Source organism: Bacillus rossius, chromosome 10 (assembly GCF_032445375.1).
Source record: "Bacillus rossius redtenbacheri isolate Brsri chromosome 10, Brsri_v3, whole genome shotgun sequence".
NCBI classification, from domain to species: Eukaryota; Metazoa; Arthropoda; class Insecta; order Phasmatodea; family Bacillidae; genus Bacillus; species Bacillus rossius.
This window is the reverse complement of record NC_086337.1, coordinates 52,767,089-52,794,746: the sequence shown is the minus strand read 5'-3', so window position 1 is coordinate 52,794,746 and position 27,658 is coordinate 52,767,089. Positions and strand designations below refer to the sequence as shown.

The 27,658-nt window shown below is 37.4% G+C and overlaps 1 protein-coding gene across 2 annotated transcripts; it reads right to left on the bottom strand.

Annotated features, from left to right (window-relative positions):
- Positions 1-4,076: 4,076 nt before the first annotated feature.
- On the bottom strand, positions 4,077-27,248 carry LOC134536136 (uncharacterized). 2 transcript variants are annotated; one of them, XM_063375729.1, is made up of 10 exons: positions 26,984-27,248; positions 24,574-24,630; positions 24,350-24,489; positions 22,738-22,958; positions 20,292-20,503; positions 19,256-19,427; positions 18,078-18,540; positions 16,168-16,343; positions 12,922-13,063; positions 4,077-9,756 (listed from the first exon to the last, which is right to left on the bottom strand). In XM_063375729.1, the coding sequence occupies exons 2-10, from the start codon at positions 24,614-24,616 to the stop codon at positions 9,382-9,384; spliced, it is 1,944 nt and encodes a 647-aa protein (XP_063231799.1). In that variant the 5' UTR covers positions 24,617-24,630; positions 26,984-27,248; the 3' UTR covers positions 4,077-9,381. The 2 variants fall into 2 exon arrangements, with proteins under 2 accessions (XP_063231799.1, XP_063231800.1); XM_063375730.1 differs by having other exon boundaries at positions 24,350-24,486.
- Positions 27,249-27,658: the final 410 nt, after the last annotated feature.

Sequence of the window (27,658 nt, the reverse complement as noted above, 5' to 3'; positions counted from 1 at the left end):
TCAGTATCTTTTACTCAATTAAAAAATAACTTCTAACACCCGTAAAGTACACACAACTTTTTTTATTTACTTAAAACCAGTCAAAGGTGGAGAGAGCGCGAGCGAGAGAGAGAGAGCGCGAGCGCGCGAGCGAGAGAGAGAGCGACACACACACACTCCATATATATAAAAAAAAAAAGCAATCTCATTTAATTTATTATCTGGGCAAGAAAACCCTCCCCATCTAATGAGTGCTAGATGTTCCATCGTAATATCATCACGATGACTGGGCAAGGTTTCCTGAAACGAGATACTTTACGGCCACACTCTTGCAGGTGACTATAGGACACTGCAAAATCAAAACTTATAGATCACGTTGCAAGTTTTTTTAATTTAGTTCTCAGTTGATGTAAAAAGCACAGAATACAACTGAACACTCCACAGAACAAACAGCAATGTCAAAACATGATTCACAAAATTGCATATGAACTGGAAATGTTGAATGTATTACATTATTTATAAAATGATAATTAAATAATATTAAAACCAGATGTGCGGATTTAACAGTATTTCTGTCATTATGAAGGCATCAAGTTTGGGTGAAATATATACACTGTACAATTATATGAACACATACGTAAAAATTTAAAGATTTGATGAAGTTTGCACGAGAAAATGAAAATTTATATTTGATCTCTCCCAAAACTAGTGGAATCATTGACTTGCCATTTCATATTTACAACCATCCTTTATGTATTAAATAACTACTTATCATTAACATTACAATTTTTTAAAATATTATTCTTTGCTTACATCATAGCTTACAATTATCAATTAACTTAACATTCACTCACACAATCATAATTTCCAATATTGTAATTTGACAGCAAACGTTTTTAATTTTCACTACTGTGGGTCAGGGCAGAGGATTTTTAAATTAACATCAAAACAGACAAAAATATTATTTTAATGATCATCCCTTGGTATAATTCATCCAAGCCATTGTCTGATAAAACATCACTTTTAATTTGTAGCTACACTGCAACACTTTAGAAGTCACCAAAAGATGAATTATGTAACAAAAAAGAGAAGCTACTTATTCCTCAGAAATATATTTTTTTTAATTAGAAAGAAACATTGCCACTTACACAAAAAATAAACCACCTGTCAGATCATTTGTGTGTTATATTTTGTCATAACACTTCCACGCATCCTACATTTCAAATATTCGACTATCCAAAAGTGTCCCTAAAACTGCAATATCGCCAAGCTCTTAGGTTCTTATTTTACTAAATAATTTCACAAAACCCCATTTTACACCAATTTTATTTGGTCCCAAGCTTTTTAAATGAAATTTTCCTCTCGTATGTAAAACATGTTTTCCTGGTCCCTTCACAAACGCTATGTCCAATCCTACTAATAGTAATGTATGTACTCCAATATATTGAGGCACACATGCGGTGTCCAGAGCTTCAGAAGAAACCACGCAATTAGAAAACTGCTCAAGATATGTATCCGAGTGGTGTCTGTTTATGAAAAGCACTTAAGAAAACGCTGAGGGCAGATGAGTAGTTCCGTTTCTGTAATTTTGTTTTTAAACTGTATTTTTATAAGTGTGTACAAATGGCTGAAACGTACGTTCTTAGAAAAATTTTTAGGCATGAAATATCATTTACAGATTCTCAAAAGAACTTGCACCTTCATTAATACTAGGCCTGTTTGAATCAAATAGAAGAGTAAGAATTAGAATCCCGCTGAAAATTTAGTTTTACATCGGATAACAAGTTCTGGAGAATTAAGCAAATAATAAAGTGAAAAGCTGTTTAAATTAAGTCAGCTATAATAATTAATGGAAAATTCATTTTAACTATTTAAATTATGAAATATAGTTTTTTTTTATAATTATATTGTGAACCTAACAACCCAACCAACCTTTCATTTCAGTTTGTATTCACCTTATTTTCCACAACCTGCTACCGCGAAATACACAGCAATCAATTTCACAAAAAACACTTTTTTTTAATGCTGAATTTCCAAATTAGTGATTTATACCCTAGTTATTCACAAGTTTTCGTTGTTAACGGCAGCCAGGTTAATTGTATTTTATCTCAGCAATATTATAAAAACAATTTTTGCTAATTTAAACTGGAATCAAAACACTATTTAGGTTTTTTTTATAAATATTTTTTGAGTTGCAACATCTGATTTGCCATAGATATATACAGCAAGTAAGCTGTTACTATATCACATGTTGTTAGATTGATTGTTATACTGATTTATAAATCATTGAAAGTACGTCAATTACTTTTTTTCAATGCCCATCCGAATGGAGTGTCCGAGTTTTGTGGTGGTGTTGTCTAAAATTGATGACGTTTGTTTTTTCCTACTTTTGATGCGTGAGACAAAAAGAAGATAAATATTTTGTTTTCAAGTTAATGACAAATATGCCTTGTTTTGAATTGTTTAAATGATTTATTTTGTTACTGTTTAGCAAGACAGTAGAAAAAAAAACTTTGAATACTTGTTTTAAACATGCATCACTTATTATTCATGAAGTCTTATCGAACATCAAAAAAAAGTATTTACATCGCACAAATGACAATCTTATGAGGTATGCTATGTCAAGTATTCATAAGCAAACAAATATTCATTATTTCGAAGTGTTAGTTTTCGAGGTTGAATTGAATAAAAATAGTTTATGTTAGGGTTTCCATTCAAATCTCATAAAGACTGTGCTCCAGTTCAGAGCCTTGTGCTTATAGGCAATACTGCACTAGAAGCTTCGCAATATCATCCCACTTCACCAACACAGATACACCCCCTTAATGGGGAATAAAAATTATTTTTACCCAATTTATAAATTTAATGTTGCAGAATTGCAACAAAAACTATTTTTAATAAATGACAAACAACTTCACTCAAAGTTTCAATACATCACCCAAATTAATGCTTTGGTAATAACTAATAAATGTAAATGATCATTATTTTTACTATGATAGTCAATCTCATGAAATTCACATGAACATTTAATTTTAGAAGTATCTACGCTCCTAACTACAGTTTATAGCTCTGCAGGTAACTTGTCTTCGACTTAACAGCAAGAATCCACATTTCAATAGGGAAAAATAGCTTATTGTAGCTGTAGCTGCTCTTAAGTGTCCGACATTATAATCCATACTAGTTACTGAATAAAACCAATTTCACCCACCAAATACACCCATGACTACAGGACTATTCAACACACAAATGTTATCACAGAAAATACACGTTTTAGGCACATGACCCAACCCTTAAGATGTTCTTAAATATGTACAGTGGAATCTCATTACTAAGTACCTCCTCACTTTAAAGTATATATTTCCAGATCCCTACAAGATGTTTTTACATTTATAAACTGTTCTGTATAAAGTACTTTCATTATTAAGTACCAACACTTTTGGTTTCTTCAGGTTCTTTGTATTGAGATTCCACTGAAAATACAATATTAATTAGTAAATATCAATAAAATTAATTACAATATGTAAAGGTATATTCAATTATGAATTTCTTACAAACGTACTTAACTTAATTGCCCAACTTTGGCTATACAAAAGACTTAGAAGACTAACTGTAAACTTAACTCATTCAATCATATATTGCACATAATTTAAATACACACAAGCTGATTCTGAATAGTTGCTTCATAATGGCCTCATGAGCAATATTTTGGTGCTACTATTTAACGAAGACAGCATCCTGCATCATAATTATGTTGTAGTTAATAATCTAAATTTCACATTTCATAAAGTTGCTTTAAACACAATCACCCATCAAACAATATCTCACGTTCGTTCAAAGAATGACTACATAACCACCTGCAATTTTTTTTTGCAGCACATTAAGCCCAAAAAACAATGTGCTATTAATATTTTATGTGTCCCCCCCCCCCCCCCCCCCCCCCCCACCTTCAAATCAACAAAACCACTCGCCAATAATTCCCACTTTCCTTACTCATCAGAAGCTAATGATTTATGTCAACCTAATGCACACAGAATTTTTTATAATTTTCCACACTGCTGTTAATAATGTCATGGTTATGACATTCTTGATCCAAATCATTTTTCTACTGTGCAGTGAATTATTAAGTAATTATATATTTAAAAAAAATTGATTTGTACATTAAGTCGCAGAATACGCCAGTATGTTGGAAACATAATTTCAGACTCAGGGTAGCATATGATGCAAACAGCTTAATTGATACCCAACAGATGGCAACAGTTAAGTCAATTTAAAACGTCAAAGAACTTTGACTGATGTCGCTAAAAACCACAAGCAGTAAATGTGTACACTGTGAAAACCCTTTGAAATATCATATAAAATTGCATAATGCGTAGCTTTCCCACAACATTCGCTTAGTTTAGAATGAGTTTGAACCTCAAGAACTTCTCTGCTTCAACAATATTCCATATTGCGACCCTTCCATAACATCTCAGAGTCACGGCACTGGCAGGCGTGTGCGTGGGCTCCACACGCGACAGAAACAAAACTTTTTGTTTATTATATCATTAGGTATAGGTAGAGACCGGAAAATTCACGAATTCATTTCCCGATAGGCTAATATACAAATAGTTATACCTCAGTGCTGCCTCTGCTATTGGCCCACAACTCACCTGGATGACTCTGGGCCAATGAGAAACGCCCGACCAAAGCTTCATCGAATCACAGGCTGCTAAGTTGGGACGTCTCACAAGACAGCAGCCAATGAGTGGGTGACATTTGACCGAGTGTACGTAGAACTATGGAGTTCATCCTGCAAGTCATTGAACCCGCGATTTTTTTTGGTCCCTAGGTATAGGAGTATAGAAAACATAATTCTCTTCGGCTGGGGCTGCAGATAAAAATATATGAAAGTACGTGAGCGCTAAATTATGCTATTGAGCAAGTATGCTTCATTATTTCTACCTCTTCCCTGCCGTCTCCCCCACCATGCACCTATTACCCTCCTCACCCCGGTTTCCCCACCATGTTCCTAGCTATTCCCACTCATACAATCTGAATTTTCGTAACGCTCGAAAATTGTAGCCCCCTCGGCAAAGAAGTTTCACTTCAAAAGTCCAACCAATATGGGGGCTCGTGCAATTTAAATACTTTATATGACAAATTAATAATTAATTACCTAGCTAGGTACCTAGTCTCCCATTGCCAACAGCACCAAAATTATGCCTGTACATGTGCTATTTGAATGACATTTGTGAAGCACATGTTGAGGGGTTATTAGAAATTATATGAACTATAAAACTATAATACAACTCACATTAATGATGAGATGGGTTAAACGTTAAAAAGCTGCCAGAATAGAATAAATATAGTACATTAAAAGCATGAAAAATAGGTAGTATTGACAGCAATGTCAAAACTCCTCCAATCCCTTACATAATTGAAACAATAATTCTGTTGTAATATTAATAATTAAAACTCCAGTCTTTTCTTTGACGTGATCAGACCATATTGCATTTCAGGATTTTCTATCAGAGTAGAAATACTGTGTTACAAAAATATCATACATTTTAAGCCCTATAGATTGCTGTGACAATCACATGAATGGGAAAAACTGCTAAAAAAAAAAAATCCCCACAAATACAGCCACACAAAATAATTTACAAAAGAGCAACTTCTATAAAACAACACTTGTGGGATGACCAGATTCTTAAATTACAGTCAATACACACACTTCATGAACTCCTAAACCTACTAAACAAGAAACAATAATAAAAAAGCTGCTTAACAAAATTATAAGAAACACTATATCGTCGCTTAGCAAACAATACCGTCAAACTAACATTTTTTAACGAAGTTAACGTTTTGGTTCCAACGCTTTCTAGCGGAAGTTTCGCAATTACAGATACAACTGTCATGGAAAAAAATCATAGATATAGCAGCAGCACTGCGCAAAAATAGAACCGCCTGAATTCACAAAGCCGACACTGCAGTAGGCTCATTACTGTAGTTATCAACACCATCACAAGCGAGTTATCCCTATTCAACCCAATGAAATACTACTAACGAAAATAATGTCTTATTAAACATTACTTACAAATCACAGTAAAAAATAATTATCTTTTACGATACCAAATTCACAAATGTAAATAACATAAAATATATCTATTCACATTCCTTTTGAACATAAAAACTTCACATCATCTTCATCTATATACACCCTGTGAATACCAAACTTGGTGTAGAGAAATATCACTGTTCATAGCCATAGACTAAGATTAACAAGATAGCAATGATTACTCCAAAAATGATCAGAAAAAAAATGTAAACTGTATGTAGTAGTCACACAAAACAGGTAAAGTGAAATAATACCACACAACCCAAAATGAACAAATAAATGACCTGGGGTTTAACTGCTCATGTTTATGAGGGTATTTAAAGACAATGAGGGGCGACGAAATAAGAAGATTCATGGAATGTGATCGTGGGAGAAACTGGAGTACCAGAGAAAACACCATAACAAAGCCGGGAATAAAACACGGAAGCCTTTGTGAGAGGTGATTAGACAATCTAGACCCTCCTAAAGGGTCCAGAGTTAGCAAAAAAACAATCAACCAACTGTTCAGTATGAAAAGACAGTGTGATTAAAGTCAGAACTTACAACTTAATACTCAGGAATTAACTTAAATTTTGCTTCCAAATATAAAAAATACACAATCAAGCGTACAACAAATAAAAAACAGAGCAAGCTAGTATTTCACTGGACCAGACGTAGTTCTTTTTTATGAACTGCATGATTTTAGGAACATGCAAAAAAAAATGTGGAAAAACATTTAGAAAAATTTACTTTACAAGGTTTTGCAACAGACATTTCACAAACAAACACACTATCAACATATGTAAAGTATTCAGTTCAAGATGAGGAGCACTACTTTTGACAGTCGGTGTACTCAGCAGCACACATAACCAACCTAACACTAGTGTTGTAGTTTCCTGCTTACACTTTTCAGTTACGAAAATTTGAAAACTAAATATGCACCTTCGTAAAACACGTGAAGCTACTTGATCTTGGGAATGACTTATCCACATGCATCCTAATTTAACGAATTAACGGAGCGTTTGAAACTATGAGAGCAGGAAAGCGACTACATACAACAGGTGCAATAGGAAATAGGTATCAAGCATGCATACGGAATGGAGGACGTCAATTTGAGCACGATATGTAACAAAGTTTTAATAAAAACATCATAAACACAAAAAGTGTTTTCTTGACTCTGGCAACTACACAGCTGTCTCGTATTTCGACCACATAATGGATGATTTCTATGACATGTAGCATATTTAGTTTTTCTTTTTATAAATAAGAATTTGACATTGTTTCGACTTTGGAAGTGCACAAGTCATTTTCTTGAAAACAAATACTTAGAATATAAAACATCAAAAAATTGTATATATGTATATTTAAAAAAAATGACTTAACCTCAACAGTAAATGTTGCTATACGACAATCTCACTAGATATGCTATGTCAAATATTCGTAAGGAAATGAATATTCGTTACTTTGAAGTCAAATTAATTATGAATAGTTTATGATTCGTATTCATATTTGGAAATTCATATATTCGCAGAGGCCTAGTAATAATGCACAAGAAAGGTAAATACTTGCCTAATAGCTAATTATTCACTCCCTTCTCTTCCTTTTAACTTTCCCTGCATGTGTGAATATGTATTTGTGTATGCAAGCGTGTGTTCAGGTGTCCGGGTGTGATGCAGCAGATGGCAAGATGCGGTCAGACTTAACTGCTGAAATTTCAAGAAGGAACTCGCGAAACTCATCAAAGGACGGTACATTCCAATCCAATTTTCAAACGAAACCATTTTTTTTGTAATAGCGATTAAAACTTATTTTCCAATACAGCTCCAGTGTCTCAACACACCACCACCAGCACATTTTTATCACAGATCCGTCACTAGTTGGGCAACTGTCAAAAAGAAGTGCGTGCTCACCTCGACTGAACAGAGTGCATTTCAGTCTCACTCGCTACATAAATAATCTTGGTTAAATTTAGTCAATAAGTTACTGCTTCCCGCCCAAGCTGCGTCGTGGCTTGCTCCGCAGTTTCCCGACAGGCGACAGTGTGTATAGGGCACTGCCGCTAGACACTTAAATAATCACCCAACGTGTATTAAACAAAACACTTCAGAAAGCTACGTAAAAAGTGAGGAACTAATGCAAGAAGAAAAAAAAGGTATGACTAAGTATGCATCAATGTATTAAGTATAATTACAAATTAGTGCAACTATGTTAAGCCCCTCACTTGATTCCAAAGCATCCTAGGGTGTCCACAAAAAAAAAAATCTGGGCTTTCCCCTGCTTTTACCAATTTTTTTTTGTATTGTATAAAGCCACCATTGATTTCCTGGCCATTTTTAATATGGCTTAAGGAAGAAAAAGAAAAATTCTTCATTATCAACTTAGCTGGGTTTTTCTCATTTTTATTCCTTTTCAATAATATTTAAATCAGTTCCATACATAAAATTCAAAGAACTGTGCATCAGAACAGAATATAGTATAAAACTACTTCGAAAAGCACAACCTACGTTCAGTCGTATGAAAAACAGTTACTTTAGTGAGGGGGAAAAAAAATGTTCTCTCGCAAATTATGTTACGATATGCTGGAGCATAACATTCCAGATGTTTAACCCATTTGCATCCACTCACTTTAATGGTAGACATACCATGGAATCCATAAACTTTTTTATATATTACTATTATTAGTTATTTTCTATTTTCATTATATTTTTATTCTTTAAATAAAATTTTAAAAAATAGTTTAAGTTTTCACGATAATATACCTTTGTTATAACAATACTAGCTACTCTTGAGGGGTTACATTCATCCTAAAGGGATTTTTTTTCCAAGTTTTTCACGCAGATCAGCCATGTTACGTACCAGTACGCCTATGGTGTTTGTTATCGGCCATAAAAACAGCTGCGTACTAGTACGCTTGTAGACAGGGGCGCAACAGGGGGGGGGGGAAGGGTATTTGCCCCCCCTCTGAAACCTTGAAGTGGGGGCAAACGGGGGCAAAGAAAGTGCTGTGTAATCAATTTTTAGATAATAAAACTGCTTAAATAGCACCATTTTCCACCTTGAAATACAAATTTTCCTGGGGGAGTGCCCCCGGACCCCCCCGCTTCAATAGGCCGGGGATCGATGATTCTTTATAAAAAGGTATATTGCCCCCCCCCCCCCTTGTAAATTTAGTTGTTGCGCCCATGCTTGTAGATGCAAATGGGTTAAGAGGTTTCTGTAATTTTTTTTGCCCAAACCAAAACTTCCCAGGCTGTGGACACCCCGTGTTCCAAACTTTTTACTTTGAGAGCCTTCTCGGTGTTTTTTTGACTGTGGACACCCACCGCCGGCTACTGCACGATGTAGTCCTTGTAGCCGCGGACGGCCTTCAGCTGCTTCCTGAGCCGCACAACCAGGTCGCACGGCTGCACCAGCACAGACACCTCCTGGCCGACGGCGTTGAGGCGGTCGCGCGCCTCGCCGTCCTTGAAGAACAGGTTGAGGGGCCGGCCGTTCACCTCCGTCAGCACCCAGCTGGTGAGCGAGAGGCCGTCGCAGGTCCGGGCGCGCGCTGGGAGCCCGTGCCGCGCCGCCAGGCCACCCGGGACCACGTCCCGGATCTCCGCCGTGCCGCTCTCCTGCACGATGCCCAGGCTCTGCCCCTCCGCCTCCCGCCGGATCGCCAGCACCCGCCCGAACGGGATGCGGCGGACGATGAACTCCACCTGTCCCCACATGCAGCGGATCACGATCAAGGAAATGTCTTGCATATTAGGTTAAAAATCAACATTAGCACTGGACCTATAAAATTTTCTCGTTTCTAAGCACATTGAGAATTTTCTTAACTGGGATTTACTGAAAATTTACCGTATTGGTCCGAAGATAGGCCGACCCCTTCTACAGCCCACTCAAAATCAGGGAAAAATTTTTTTTTAACTACAGTAACTAAAATGATTTATCAGCAGCATATTACCACAGTAACACTTCGACTAAGTTAGCATTTATTGAACTGATAAAAATATTTGAGAGTTCACATTTCCGTTTATCTTCACATTCTTTTTGTAGTGGTGCCAACATTTTATACGGCAATGGCTACAACATTTTCTAAGTTCATAGAAATTGTGACGTAAAAACATTTACAGTTACATTTAATTTTGACGTAAAAAAACCCAAAATGGTTTCATGTAAAACGTGTATGAATCAACCATAAAACAGCCGATATTGCAAATAGGTTTTATTGTTCTTGTTACTGTTGGTATGTACCGGTATTTGAACTGTCTGGTACAACACGTAATGCTTCTGGGATCGTTCAAGTCGAGCCTTGGGTCGGTGGTGTTCTTCGTTTCAGCCCGACCGCAAACGCGACGAAGAAAACATTTGCGATTCCTAGCATCGCTATGGTACCGGCTCCTTGACGCCATTTTCCTTTTCCTCCCTTTTTGTTATTTCGTTGCTCTTGGTAACACCTTACGATACCACTCACAAATAACAAAATGCTCAGGTTTTAAGTTCCAAAGACCTTTTTTTTTTATTTTTATTCACAACAGAACACAAACCCTAGTCCGGGAGTGCAAACAATTTACAAACAGATACAGCAGATCCCAATCAAGAAAATTTCTTGCATATTAAGTTAAAAATCAATATTAGCACTGGACCTATAAACTTTCTCGTTTCTAAGTACACTGAGAATTTTCTTAACGGGCATTTACTGCAAATTTAAAGTGTGCATAGAAGCTTATTAAAAGTATCATTTTTTTTTTTTTTAGAATTTCATTAAAATATTTTCATCACTGGTTTATTATTGTCAATGATATGGAGAAAATTTTTTAAACAATGTGATGAATAAAAGGTGTGATAAAAGTTGCATGCATGCACCGGGTTCTTTCAGATTCACCGTTATCTGCCATACCTCCGTCAGATATTGCAAGGAAAAGTTCAAACCAAGTGGTATCAAGAGTTTAGAGCAATGTTTTGTGAACCTTTTATTTGTTCACTGCATCATAACGATAAATTGCTCTGAAATTGGCGGAACCCTACGCATAATTTTTAGCATTGCACAATGAGGATTTGTTATATATTTTTGGGTTATAAGAATATTGATTAAGAATAACTTGGATATGAAAGATAATAAGTATTTAATATGTAGATAAGGATTGTTCAGATCTGTTAAGAATTGTTATTAATTACTTTGGTTAAATTTCATGGAAAGCCTTAAAATACTTATTTCCTTGAGATACTTAATTATTAATTTGAGGGTTAACTCCAGTTCATAATAATTAATTTTGATATTTGATAATTAATTTCAGTAATTGTTTTGTTTAAAGCAGTATAGATTATAATTTTACAGGACATCATTTTTAAACAAAAGTTTCTAATATGGTATGAATTTCAACTTTGTTTACTAAATTTTGAACATTGTATTTGAATTTGTTGGGTAATTTTAAATTCTATTGGATATTGCTAGTGTAATATCTTGAGAATAGTCTGGAAGGTACAGAAGGAAGAGCGGACAGGCGCGACACTCTGGCGCCAGAAAGTTATTTTTCACTTTGTAAATGCGTGTTTGGGATTTACGCGTCACGTTGTACGCACAGCTGTAGCGACCGTCTGGAAGGGTCACTGGAGGCTAACACTAGCCAGCCAATCAGGGCGAGCCCTGGCGTCAAGTGATGTGCCTGCACAAATTTCCTTATATGGTCATGTTTTGGAATTCTGTGCTCTGATTGGTCAGTTGGCCCACGGGGTTGCCTCCCTTGTGTTCACCTTTACAAGGGAAGGTAATCTCGTCGACCAAGTCACTTGTTGCTCGATCGTCGCCGAAGCCGGTTGCGTCGTCGGCAAGTCACGACACAATATGAGAATTTAACCAAGGGACATTACTAAGTTTTTTTTTTCTTTGGCGAGTGACAAGACTCCTCGACCATCAACGGCAAGATGTATGGTGCTGTGGTATGTATTTGGACCTCATCCTATCAAAATTCAAAGACATTGATAAAGTTTGTATAAGAAAACACAAAAAACTGTGCAAGTAATGAAGTTTTCTAACTAAATTCATTTGTAAAATTGTGTACTGAGGCCATGTAATGATGAGAAAAAACATTTTTTTTTAAAGAAATAAACAAAGATAATTTAATAAACTCTTTTATTTCCAAATAACGTAGAACCATCGTAATGAAAAATCCCTAAGGAACATTGTTTGTCTTTGTTTTGTTATGTTTCTCTGTGTGCTTAGCCGGGCAAAAACATACAACGTAGCAAATTTAAACGCTTTGCTGTTTCTTTTCTTCTGGGTTATAAATTTTTGAACTTTCATTCTTCAGCTCATTAAAATAAATTAATTCATTTGTTTAATTTTGCTCATTAGTATACACGTGATGTTATTTAATCTACCAAAATGTCAAGGCACCGTGGTGTAGAGGGGCAGATCCAGAGAAAGAAGAAAGAGTGGGGATATAACACACCCCCCCCCCCCCCCCAAAACAAACCAAATAAAGGTAAACGATGCACTGGGTAAAAAGACTTCGGAAGTATATTTTGGGCTATTTAATACTGATCATAGATGGATGTATAAGCATGGATCTAATATGTATCTAGACTAGTTATTTGTAGGGACACCTGTATTTCGTGAATACATTTGGTGTCAAGGTATTTCACAAAATACTGTAGCTTTTCTCCTGTGGTTATTGGCTGAGGTCGGTGAGAGGTGTCGTCCCGCTCTTTGACGGGGCCTAATGAGAATGTGGTCACCGTACTGCTCTGCACCCTCGCAATTTGCTTCGACTCTTAGAAAAAGCTGCAGTGTTTTTGTGAAATACCTTGACACGAAATGTATTCGCGAAATGCGGGTGTCCCTAGTTGTTCGACTTGCAGGCGGGGACGCAGGTACGCACGTATAGGCTGGTGGCTCCGCGGATGAGCTTCTGTGCGTCGGCGGCGCTCTGCACGGGGATGCCGGCGGCACTGAGCAGCTGGTCCCCGATGTGCAGGGCGTTGTACAGCATGGGGCGTTCCCGCTGCTTCCACCCGGCGACCCTGGCCACACCAGAGCTCACTACACCACCCACCCGTGACCTACGACTTTGAACATATATACTGTATAGAAGTCGCCAGCCCAGGTTAAAATTTCTAATACGGTTTTGAGGTAGTTGGTTAATTCACCGTCGAAATCGCCACCATCTCTAGGGCATCGACTTGTGGTGGTCCCTAGCGGACAAATGTCGAACTCTTAGACCACCCCTTCCCCACCCTCCCTCAAACATGCGTTGTCCTCCACCCACCCTCTACCCCACCTCTCATCCCTACAGTTTTGTGACGCGCAAACTCCCGCTGAACGATCTTGAGCTGCAGTGAATGATAGAGAGAAGGGGGGGGGGGGGTTTGGGAAATGACAGCGGTCGACAGTGCTGCGCTCTAACGTGTAAATAACAACTAAGATGATACAGCGCACTGCAGCGGTGAAGTTCCCAAGCTGCTCATCATACGCTCCTGAAAAACGTAGAGTAAATCCTATCCACTTGCGACTTCTATACAATATATATTCAAAGCCTACGAGGATACAGACAGGATTCTGTGAAGGAGGGCATCCCGTACACCTAGAGACAAGATTATGTGGTTTTATCTTCAGGCAAACTTTGTTTTTTAAAACAAAAGTATCAGTAATTTTTATTTTTTAAGTTATATGTTCATTAAAAAAGACAGCATATTACTGAAAAAAATTATGTTACTTAAATGTTCTGTGATACCAATTTCTCCAAAACAATGTCATTTTGACTGATACATACTGCACTTCTTCAATATGTGGATTTATAATAAGCAAGTCGCTAACTTTTTGAAGCAAATAAAAGAAATCTGCTTGAAAATGTATAAAAGTAGTTACGTAAAAAATTTAAATTTTTTCCGATCTTTTTTATTACATTGTAGAACAAACATCATGCTAAATAAATTAGGTGGAGAGAAGATATTAGGTATTTGTCATTAGAATGGAAAATGAGATAAATAATACAAAAAAGAAAGGTTGGTTAGGTTTAGTCAGCTACAATAATAGTGGTACCACGGAAAGCATAACTGTTAAATATCCCCCCCCCCCCTCCCTCAAAAAGGAAAGTTGGTATACGACAAACTCACGTTGTTGGCTTTTGTATGTTTTTCGCTATGTTGCCCAACATTGAATTTTGTTATAATTTACTATTTTGTAGCAACTGTATTGACATTGTCAGCCACTGTGTTTACCTGTGCTGCGATATTTTTTTTGTAACCAAATTACATCAAATGAATTTCTCTTTGCTGTTCATACATTTAACTTTTGACATCTGCTGATTTTCCGTGTGTTTTGTGTGTTCACCTTTTACTGTCTGCTATTAAGACATTATCAGCCGCCGTGTTTACCTGTGCTGTGATAATTTTTCTTCTAACCAAATTACATCAAATGAATTTCTCTTTGCTGTTCATACATTTAACTTTTGACATTGGCTGATTTTCTGTGTGTTTGTATGTTTACCTTTTACTGTCTGCTATTAAGACATTTCAAGCCACTGTGCTTACCTGTGCTGTGATATTTTTTTTCTAACTTTCCATCAACAGAATTCTCTTAGCTGTTCATACATTTAACTTTTGGCATCAGCTGATTTTCTGTGTGTTTATGTGTTCACCTTTTACTGTCTGCTATTAAAACATTGTCAGCCACTGTGTTTACCTGCGCTGTGATAATTTTTTTTTTTAACTATTTCCATCAACAGAATTCTCTTAGCTGTTCATACATTTAACTTTTGACATCAGCTGATTTTCTGTGTGTTTTATGTGCTTACCTTTTACTGTCTGCTATTAAGACATTGTCAGACACTGTTTTTACCTGTGCTGTGATAATTTTTCTTCTAACCAAATTACATCAAATGAATTTCTCTTTGCTGTTCATACATTTAACTTTTGACATCTGCTGATTTTCCGTGTGTTTTGTGTGTTCACCTTTTACTGTCTGCTATTAAGACATTATCAGCCGCCGTGTTTACCTGTGCTGTGATAATTTTTCTTCTAACCAAATTACATCAAATGAATTTCTCTTTGCTGTTCATACATTTAACTTTTGACATCTGCTGATTTTCCGTGTGTTTTGTGTGTTCACCTTTTACTGTCTGCTATTAAGACATTATCAGCCGCCGTGTTTACCTGTGCTGTGATAATTTTTCTTCTAACCAAATTACATCAAATGAATTTCTCTTTGCTGTCCATACATTAAACTTTTAACATCGACTGATTTTCTGTGTGCTTATGTGTTCATCTTTTACTGTCTGCTATTAAGACATCGTCAGCCGCTGTGTTTACCTGTGCTGTGATAATTTATTTTTAACTATTTCCATCAACAGAATTCTCTTTGCTGTTTATATGGACGGTCTCTGGGTAAAAGGTAACAAGTCACATTTTGGCGATTTTTAGTTTATTCCAGCAATAAATTCTTAAGTATATTTAGAATATGTAATGAATTTTTTAATCATTGGCAACTATGTTGGTAAATAAAAGAATAATGCAAGAAAAATTTAAGTATTTAAATTTAATTTTTATCTAAGAGTTTTTTTGTTTCTCCTGCAAAAAGTGGATTCTTGACTTGTTACCTTTTACCCGGAGACTGTCCATATATTTAACATTTGACATCGGCTCATTTTCTGTGTGTTTATGTGTTCACCTTTTACTGTCTGCCACTGTGTTTACCTGTGCTGTGATAATTTTTTTCTATTTCCATCAACATAATTCTCTTAGCTGTTCATACATTTAACTTTTGACATCAGCTGATTTTCTGTGTGTTTATGTGTTCACCTTTTACTGTCTGCCACTGTGTTTACCTGTGCTGTGATAATTTTATTCTAACTATTTCCATCAACAGAATTCTCTTTGCTGTTCATACGTTTTGATTTTGACATCAGCTGATTTTCTGTGTGTTTATGTGTTCACCTTTTACTGTCTGCCACTGTGTTTACCTGTGCTGTGATAATTTTTTTCTATTTCCATCAACAGAATTCTCTTCGCTGTTCATACATTTAACTTTTGACATCTGCTGATTTTCCGTGTGTCTGTGTGTTCACACCTATTGCTGACTCCCGTTAAGGTTGCTCTACGACATGAAGTCCTTCGACACTGTAACTCACCAGACGGCGCCGAACGCGTCAACGAGCGCGATGGAGCCGGTGCAGTCCTTGCGTCGCAGCTGCAGCCGCACTCCGCCGGGGTGCAGCATCTCCCTGCGCAGCTGCAGCACCTGCTGCTCGCGCAGCGTGAGGCGGCCGGAGCTGGCCAGCTCCGCGCCCGGCCCCGGCACGGCTTGCTGCGCACACACGACACGCCCCAACACTCAGGGGCGCAACAACTAAATTTCCAAAAGGGGGGCAATATACCTTTTTATAAAGAATCATCGATCCCCCCTATTGAAGCGGGGGGGTCCAGGGGTCCTCCCCCCCGGGAAAAATTTGTATTTCAAGGTGGAAAATGGTGCCTTTTAAGCAGTTTTATTATATAAAAATTGATTACACAGCACTTTCTTTGCCCCCCGTTTGCCACCACTTCAAGGTTTCAGAGGGGGGGGGGGGGGCCAATATACCCTTGCCCCCCCCCCCCCCCCTGCCCACACTGAACTGCTCGTCTGGGACGTCGTCGCCGTTACACCACCCCGGCGCTTCCCACAGTCCACATTCCAACGCAGCAAGAATTCGATCATTTATTACCAGAGACCGGAAAAATTCGCGAATTCATCTCGCGATGAGCTAAAATACAAAACAGTTATACATACCTCAGCACTGCCTCTGCTATTTGGCTCACAACTCAACCTGGACGACTCTGGGCCAGTGAGAAAAACACCCGACCGAAGCTTCATCGAATCACAGGCTGCTACGTTGAGGGACGTCTCACAAGACAGCAGGCCAATGAGTGGGTTGGCATTTGACCGAGTGTACGTGTAGAACTGCGGAGTTCATCCTGGAGGTCATTGAACCCGCGAATTTTTCCTATTTTTCCTAGCTATTACTGGTCATTAAATATGCTATGCATAAAATTAAAAAAAGGAGCTTTTTCTGGGCAATTGCAAAATAGTTCACAGATTTTTTTATGGTTAAAAAACACAAATAATAATGGAACTATGCTGCTGATGAAAAACAGCCAGGATATTTCTCTCTTCTTAAAAATATTACTCAAAATGATCCCTCGCATCCGTACTTTAATCAGAAGTCCCGAAAAATCCCATCAATTCATCCATCAAAGGCTTCCCAAGTTTTAACTTCCGATGGTCGGATAAAATTATAACTTACAAAAGCTATTGCCGGCAACCTTTATTATCTAATATTATTTTTTTGCAGTTTTTTTAAAATTTGATTAGTAGTTTTTATTACAATTTTTTTTTCAACTTGTGTTTGAACAAGTTTGAAAGTGTGACATTTGAAACCAAAATTGAACAGGAAATAATATAAGTGTAATCAATCACATACTGTTACACTTTAAAATAAGTAAACAAATACCAAAACAAAAAAAAGTAGACTTTAATGATTAATAATGATTCATGATGATCAATTATAATCTACCAATACAAGAGAAATTTTCACGACAATAAAAGCCTCCCAGTCTGTCGACAGCATCAGAATGGAACAGTACTTGACGGGCATGTAGGGCATGTAGGGATCGTCAAGAGCCCGTTACTGACTGACTGACGGACGAGAGGGACGGACGGACGCGAGGGACGGACGGGAGGGACGGACGGACGCGAGGGACGGACATGAGGGACGGACGGACAGACGGACGGACGCGAGGGACGGACGCGAGGGACGGACGCGAGGGACGGACGGACGTGAGGGACGGACGGACGCGAGAGACGCACGGACGGACGGACGGACGGGAGGGACGGACAGACGGACGGACGCGAGGGACGGACAGACGGACGGATGCGAGGGATGGACAGACAGACGGACGGACGGACGGACGGGAGGGACGGACGGACGGACGGGAGGGACGGACGGACGGACGCGAGGGACGGACGGACGGACGCAAGGGGCCGTCGAGAGCTTGCCCTCACCTGCACTTGGCGGTACGGGTGAGGGGCCGGCTGGAGTCTCCGGTCGCTCTCCGTCCTCGCCCTGCCCCTCGCCCCCTCCGGCGACGGGAGGCTCTGCCGCCTCCGGCTGGGCTCTGGGGGCCGCCCCCGTGAGTCGCCGTTGCTCTCCGGCGGCGCGGGGCCCCTCGGCTGCGCCCTGGCCTCCCCATCCGCGCCGGGCTGGGACGGGAACACGCACTCGTAGTGCAGTGGCCGGGCGGGGGTGGCCGGGGGCGTGAAGTACAGCTCCTCCGGCTCCCGGTCGCCCGCGTCCCCCTCGCCGGTGGCGACGACGTCAAAGCTGAACACCTCGCCGGAGCTCTCCGCCGGCCGGTCGCTCACCTCTATCACCGTCACGTTCTCGCTGCCGGACGTGGACGCAGGGACCGTGCTCGCGGCAGACGGCCCGGGCACCGACGACGCTCGGCCGAGCTGCGGCCTGTGTCTGCGCACGCCACAAACCTTACGTCAAACAACAGGTGGACTGAGACCGGCCGTGTAGAATCTTTCAAATAGCTTGAGGTATGGCATATATAAATTAATTTTTATCGCACAAAAAGTGTGCGAGACCATGCTATAGTAAAATTTATGTTAAATATGGTTTAATAAACAGCCTTTCAAATTTTCTACATATTTTTTTCTTTCTTTTAAGCAATGAGAAAAAAAAAGTTTGTAACAAAAAAAAAAATACATTTTTTTAAAGAAGCAATGATAAATTGAATTTCTTAAGATTTCAGAATATTATCATCAAAATACAATAGGATTTTAAGTGTGTGATGATATACCTTTTAGGTCTTAAAATGAAAACTTTAACCTGTCATTTTGATCTCAGTTTTAGTGACCTATGCAACAAAAATTTTTTATTGGCACATAGGTTAAAATAAAATAAAAATACCCAATCTAATGATAAAACTGTAACAATATAATGAGGATCTTAGCATCTTTCTACGTGTTTATTTTGTCGTTACAGTTTTTATAATATCTGAATACGAGTTTTGTGTTTGTATCATTTATTGACAAATTCCAGAACAAATAATTGTACTAAAAATGATAAAAATCAATTTAAAATCTGAACACCAATTATTTCTATATATACAATACTGATACAGTGTGTGGCTGGCATAAGGTTTTATGTGATAAAATGTACCATTGCAACTAACCTGGCATAAACTGGCGGTTCCGACTGTGTGACGTACAAGGACGACAGTCCACTTAACGTCACTGTCATGGAATTGTCATATACCGTTTCTGGCATCACGAGAGAGCCAGGTATTTCTGAAGAAGATTCACTGCTGCTACTTGCATCCACAGAACTAGTGGAGCTCGAACTATCTACAAAAATTAAATTTACAACAACCATGACATATATTCCTAACACGTCAAAGATGCATCACTAAATACATACATACAAGCACACCTATTTCTTCTGGAAATGTTTTGGAAACTTCTATGAACTCCTGGAACATTTTAAGAACTTAATGTGCATAACATGCTATATGTTCAGCAATATTAAAAAAATGATCAATTAAACATTTTCTCATATTCCATGCAACGAAAATATTTTGAATGTTTCTAACTCAATGCATCCAACATTGAATGTCTTAACGAATTTCATATTATGCCTACTAAGGTAGTTATGCAATTTTTTTTACCTTTAAACAATATTTTTCATCCCTTACACTAATATGTGGTCGTATGAATTTTTTTTTTTTGGTTAAAGGTGTAATATAATATTAAAATGATTAAAAATAAATTCCCACTAATTTGATACTAAGGAAGTTTTAATTATAATTATAACTTGTTTTTATGGTAATAGTTTGTTTACTCAAAAATTGTTTCTGCCAAAGTTTTTAGATAAAGTTTAGGAGTTTAAATAAATTATAAGAGATATAAAATATGAAATTTAATAAAATTTAGAAAAAATGTTTAAAGTTAAGGCTGCTCAAAATTAAAGTGATGTGACTTCCAACTCCATTGCAAGCTTATTTTGGAAGTTTTTGGTGGCTTTTATGACTAGTCCTTCAATTATCTTACTTTTTTCATGACCAGTCCTTCAACTTTTGTTTTGTGACCTTTAGATAACCTGCTAATAGTTAAAACTACTGATATTTGGTACCGTAAAGAACACGCAACACAGGGGGATGAACTGAAACATGTCGGTAAAGAGGCACAGAAGTAGGAGACGACGGAAGTCACCTGAGCTGTCGGAGGACTGCACGGGCTCCACCCCCGGGACGACGGCCGAGGGCCCGGCAGGCGGGGGCGGCAGCGGGGAGGTGGGGTCCCGCGTGGGGGCCAGGGGGAGTCTCGCCTCGGGCATCTTGCTGTACACGTTCTCCTTCGGCGACAGGATCTTCATCTCCCGCAGCTTCGATCTGATCGCGTCCACCCACTCTATCATCAGCTCCCTGGAAGCAAGTTGCCGAAGTGCGACACTACACCCCTGAAACATCATCAAGGCCCCCTCCCCTTGCCTGCCCAGGCGCACACACGCAATGTGCAGAGCTCGGGATAAAAACCACACAATCGGAAAACTGCGCAAGATAACCGTGTGGTATCTGCTTACGAAAAGCACTCAAGAATACACTGAGGGTAAATGAATTCTTATGTTTTTCAAACTGTATTTTTAAAACAATGAAAATGGCTAAACTGCTTGTTATAAGAGTAAATTTCTTGAAAGCACTCAAGGGACTAGCATTACACCTTCATCTTTATGTCCTATAATGCTACTGTTATCGCTCAAACATCATAGTTGCCCTACGCACGACGCAAAGACTGCACGCCAGTATAGGGCCATGCACTTAGTGACAATACCGCGCAAGAAGACCAGCGAGCGTCGCACTTATCATCCAGCCTCACTAACACAAATACACTCGTGACCAGGCAGGCACCTTAACACAAACAAGAAAAATGTAATTTAGATAATTTGTATTACGTATGTAATATAACGAGTTGACCTCAAAAAATTTACGAATATGTGTGTTCAAACAAATTTATTAACATGAGGAAGAGGGGTTGGGCCAGTCATTTACAGCAATGTGGGTGTGGCCAAATGTCACGAAATGGCTGATTTTGCATTCAAAAACAAAAAAATAATTCAGTATTTTATTCATACATATTGTCAATTGAAAAGGTACCTAATATTTTGATTGGCCTGTGCTCAATGCAAGTTATTATATTGTGCTCTTACCTGCTCAATCATCAATGCAGAATATTGTGCTTAAAATTCTCAAAGTAATATCAAATTTTTATTCATTTTTTCAAAGTGTTCAATCTTACCCCACAGTCTGTCAAAGCCACCCCTTCCTTACAGACACTAGAATTGAAAATTGTTATATCTTAAAAACATGACCAATTATTCTGTGGGAGGTCATATAACATTTTTTATGTAAATAAATTAAATCAGGGAATCAATTGAACCGTTTAATAACAAATAATGCCCTGTAACTTCTTTTTTTTTTTTTTTTAAATCCTCTGCTCAGTATACATTTTATGTTTTTCAAACCTTACCAAATTAAAATGCTAATGATTTCAGCTATACTAAGGCCACAAGAAATATGGTTGTACCATTCAAAAGTGTAACATTGTCTGACAATTTTCAGTCAGTTAAACAATTGGCCAGTATTAATTCTAAAATTTAAAAATTTCAAAAATTAGAAATGTGGAAAATTTTTACATTTATGAGATTTAAAAAAATATACCCGGAAATAAAAAAATTTCACAAAAACTTCTCCATCTAATGGACTTTACATTGGTATACCCAGATATGGAAATAACGTAGTAGGGATTAGTCAATTATGACTGAGTGATGGAAAACGTGGTTCAAATTTATTGAACTCATTGACAAATGAAGCAAGAACTTCTTTAATTACACAAAAATTATAAATTGGACAGGTTTGGCCACCAAGTCACTGATATATTGTGTATATGTTGCTTCTCAAAGTTTGCACACATTCCATCGACGGCTTTGAATTAAAAAAAAATTACTAACCCATATAAAGTTTTCAGCATCACCTTACAGGTACTTCAAAATACTGAAAAATTTTAATTTTTTTTTAAAAAATCTGCTGGCTATAAACCAGGAATGCTGTCATCTGATCATAATTTCTAGCTCCTGTATGAGGCTATGCTTTGCTGAAACAGCTGAACTTGCAGAGAGAGAGAGACAATCCCAGCAAACCAGATGACATTTAAAAGCAAATGAAGGATAACAGTATTCTTATTTTTATGCAAAGCTAAAAAGAACATAAAATTTAATTGCTTGAGTTTTGATGTTAAAATAATAAGGAATTCATCAAAGTTTTGAAAAAGCTTGAAAAAAATACTTAAATTCGAGAGGAATTTAATGCTGCACTCCTGTAGTATCATTTCATGATTGTTTTCCACTCTGATTATTCTTCAAAGTTATAATTACGTATAAAAACAATATTTACCGAAGGCACGTCCAATAACAAATTTTTTTGTCGGAATGCAAAATTACGGAACCTTTCTGCGATCCCCTCGCATTTCCTAGTTCCTATGTGTGCAGTAACCTCACTCAGAGCAGAAATTGAGGGTTATTTTCCAACAGAAGCATCCGTACAAGTCACCCATTTCATAACAGAGTAAAATCAGAAAATGGAAGCCACCGAACGGTACTCACCAAGTTGGGGCCATCAGGCGCACTACGTCGGAACTGAGGGTCACCACGAATTCATACTCGTCCTCTTGAGGGCAAATTGTCGGGGAGACGTGGAGGCAGTTGTTGAGCAACACGCACCAATCAGGCTTGTGCATCAGCGCAACCTTCTGGTCCGAATACAGCTCCAGAAATGCCTCTGTGTCGTCGTGCACACAGAAAACTACCCACACTCGTTCACCTTTCTGTGAAAAGCACAATACAACTTATTACATTAAGGCTTAACATGCTGCCTGTGGTTGCGATAGCAAGAAGCTAATTGCAACTCCATGGGCGTCGCAAGGATATATTTTTTTTTGGGGGGGGGGGGGGGGGAGGGAGGGGGGGACTGCAATTGATTTTAGTTGTTGAGGAATATCCATCCCCGGGGGGTTCGGGATTTTGGGTTTGAAGGTGCAAAAAGGTGGTTTTTAGGCATTTTTCTTTCCTAAATATTCTAATTATAGTTGGTTGCAATTTATAATTTATTTTTTATAAAAAATAATTTCAGAGAACAAATTTGTAAAAACACAGTGCTCACATTACCACGATTGGACTAAATGCACCATGCGCAACATATGGGTTATATCACAGAAATCATATAACTACGAAACTAAATATATTATTGGAGGGGACGAAATTGAAGACTTTTATTATTGGGGGGGGGGGGGGGGGGGGGGGACGTGTACCCCCAGTCCCCCCCGGTTGCGACGCCCATGTGCAACTCAGAGAAAATTTGTGAGGTGTGAGCAATCCAACCACTTCACCACCATGGCCCCTCCCATCAATATTTTTGTATGATCGATTAATTTCATCACATGGACCACATTTCAATAACCATCAAAACAAAAAGACATAAAATAAAAAATTCCTGAGATATTGGAGACTTCCGTGACATTTTTAACTATGACCAGAGACCCAAAAGACAACAAGAGATGATTTGATGTTCAACTGATGATGTACTATGAATTGGGACAAGTTTATATGGTAAATTGCGATAAAACTAAAATAACACTGAACAGCATATCAAAATACAGCGTAACACTGAAATACACCATACAGAAAGTAATATCATGGAATTAAGTTAACATTTATCATTTAACCAAAAATTTATTCAAATCATAAAGAAAAGAATTTCAATGTTAGAATTTCAAGTAATGTCGTTATTTCCGGACAAAAAATTGTACCAAAGTGCATGGATCAGGAAAATTAATCGAAATTGTTTTATTGTGCATCTCACATTGAATCAAATTTAAACCATAAATGCCCGCTAACTTATTTTCATTTTCTGGATGTATCTGTTTCAGACTAATTTATTGAAGAAAAAAAAATTTACCATAAAAATGCAAAAAAATATGAATTTTACCCATATTTTGGTGAAGTATTTGAAAACAAAGCTTTCATAAAAAATATACACAATAACATTGAAATCCTGCGTTGGAAGAAGAATAGAAAAAAAAAAAAAAAAAGACTAAAACTAAAACCATGAAATCTTGTCTCCAACTATGAATAGTTAATGAAATGGATTATTGATGGAGTACGGGCGAGTTGCGATGATTCATGACTATGACGCCAATGTGGTTGGTGATCTGCAAACCTTTGGGAAGGCCCCGATCCTTCTCTCAGCAACAGGTATCTTCTTGAGCCACGCGGCCTTGTGAATCTCCCGGAAGAGCACGCTCGGCTGCTGACTGGACGAGGCATCGTCCGGCCGGGAAGCTGACGACTCCCCTGCTACTGACAATTCGTCCCCATGTTAAATGAACGATGAACTGTCAAAACGCTTCATTACAAATTTTACAAAATTCAATTCATAGTTACCATTAGGAGTTCTCTGCAGTTGTTGATTTTGTTGCATGTCCATTTGCAGTTACCGAACTGAAAAAAAAAAAATGTTGCTATGAAATTAACTACCAATAACAAAAATTGTAACTATGGCACTAAAGATGCAAAACAAGTACAGTGACCCCGACTACAACGTACTTAAACTTATCCGTAATTGTTCCGTATCACGTATCCACGTTTATCCCTTTATCCCGATGGTATGTTCCTGTATATATATTGATCATGTGGTACACGATGCTCAAGATTATAATTTAGTACGTCCAAAGATCAGACCAAACAAAGTCTCAACTATAGGACAACTGAATTATGTCTGGTCTTGTGGAGATATTTGTCATGTTAAGGATATGCTGACGTTCTAAAATTAAAACCCCAAGAAATAAAGTACCATAAACCTGATTAGCTGGTTTGAACCACGGTGTAAACCATAGTTTAAATAAACTGTTGTTAAAAAAAAGTATTTTTAAAAGTATTATTTTAATAAATTTTAATGTAAGGTCTAATTCCACTTAAATAACAATAGTTTGCTCATTAATGTTTCTTGTGATTTAAATAAATAAATAATTATATAGTACTAATAAATATCTTATCATTTAAATTATCTGAATAAGTTGTAAATTATACCCAGCTAAATACTCCTCTAAAATTAAATTAATTAATATATTGTAGTCAAAAGTTTAGAAAAAGAAGGAAATAAATAAATTCCTATTTTGTGGGAAATCCCTGACTGTACTGTAAATCCCCAATCAGGTTGGAAACACCCATTCTGAGGAGAATCCTCCTCCTGTGAGGAAATACCTAGTCTGTGGTTAAGTCCCAGACAGATGTGCAGATTTTCTGGACTTCAGTTCTTTGATATTATGACTTTTTTTGGTTCAACATAAGTGGCAGAAAATGAGATTTTGTCTGGCTTTCATGTGAACATGTGTGAACCAAAATAACTAATGTAATAAAAAAAACCTGGTTTAAACCAAAAACAATCCAGGTTTTTTGATAAAAAAAAAACTTTTCTTTTTCCAACTCTGCCACAGGAAAAATATTTACAGTCATATCAGTATAAAAGGGCAAACTTGGATATGTGACATGGAACATTTACCAACTTATCCCCATTCCTTTGTTTATTTGGTTGTTTTAGCTTGTGAGAAATGAATGTTGCAGTAGTTGGCAATGATTCATCTAAAGTAAATATTTAGTATCAACAGAATAAATTCCACATAAGAGCAGAAAGTTTAAAATTAAAAGCAGAAATAATCTCTCTAACCCGCTTAGTACAGAAAGTGTGTCATGAGTTTTAAAGTGTAACACTATAGTACCAACATTATAAAAAATTTAAATATTTGGCACAGAATAGCCAAAACAAAAATTTTCCTATTTGTAATTAATTTTTCTTTAAAAAAAAAAAAAAGTGTACTATACCATTAAGAGCTTCTAATATGCTAAAAACATAACATGATTTCAGTAATAACACAGTATTAAGGGTCTGCCTATCTGGACATACATATAGTAATATGCAGAGCTTCAGAAAAAATCTCACAATTTGAATACTGCTCAAGATATCAGAGTGGCGTCTGTTTACAAAAAGCATTAAAAAATACGCTGCAGCCAAAATAATAGTGAAGTTTCTGAGTTTTATTTTCAAACTGTATTTATGAGTGTGTGATGATAGCTAAAACATATGCTTTCAGAATAATATTTAGACATGAAACTCCTTGAACATATTCTTGAAAACACTAAAGAGACTTCCAATAAATCTTCATCCTCATTTATCCACCATGTAATATTTTTAATAGTTTCCACTCAAATCTCATACCTGCCCTATGGTCGAATATTTTTTTTTTTAATTGGTTGAATGTTTATCAGCTTCCGTCCACAACCAGCACTAGATGCATTTTCTTAGTCGAAGCCTTTTATTACCATATCATCAATCAAATATCCGTACGTAGATTAACACCCGTGCCTTACCCGGGACTCGAACCCAGAACCCCTCGCCTAGGAGGTCGGCTATCCTATGGCATGCCAGTCCAGAGGCGAAACTACACTAGACACTTATAGGCGACACTACACTAGAAACACCAGCGAGTGCCGCACTTTATACCGTATAACTAACAATGACACACCCCGGCCCCCTAAGGGAAGTTAAACCCAGAATGAGATCTACTTATTACCTCGCTTGTGTCTCAGATGTTTATTAAACAAAAGTTCTAAAAAAAATTCCATGCTATTGACACCGCAATTGAGCAGCATGTTAATAAATTCAATGTATTCATTAGATCAGTTAATTGGAAACGTAAATGAAAACGAAACGAATAAATACGCCTGTGCTGAAAGTGTAGAAATTATTGACGGCGATGTTATTAACCTGACAGTTACATACGAAAAAATAACTTACCAGTATGTTACACGTTAACAAGTGTACGTTACTCCTGCCATATACTTTTAACGCATTGTTCGAGATTCTTCATGCGTACACTTGCCTTCGAAATAATTAACTTTCATTTATTACAACTGTCTGACACTTTTTTCTTTAAATCGGTTCCGTTCATTTCATCCCGTTCAACATTCATACATCCGCCATGTTAGGCATCATAAATATGGCATCTTTCTCTACAGCAAATATCTTAATATTTTAAGTATTAATTTTAAACACGCAGTATTTTCAACACTTTTTTTTAGATTTTACGTAATTTCTTATTCAAGCTATAACTTTCTTGGTTTTAGCTACAAAAAGTTTAAGCTACTGACAGTAACATATGTATGACGATTCTTGTTTACATTTTAGTTATTATGTTGGTATACGGTAATGGTATGGGTAATGATTGTTTACATGGAAATGTGGCTGCCTGTTTTGCAATAGTACTCGTAACTGAAACATGTTTGTCAATATGCATAAAGAAAAAATCTTCTTTTTAATCGGTGAAGTGAAAAAGAGACGCCTACTATGGGATAAGAATAATGCGAAGTACAATGACAGACCAGAAACCGAAGTGGCTTGGGCATCAGTAGCATCTGCGGTCGGAATAACTAGTATGCACATTTGCATTTAGATTATTTAAAGGCTCACGAA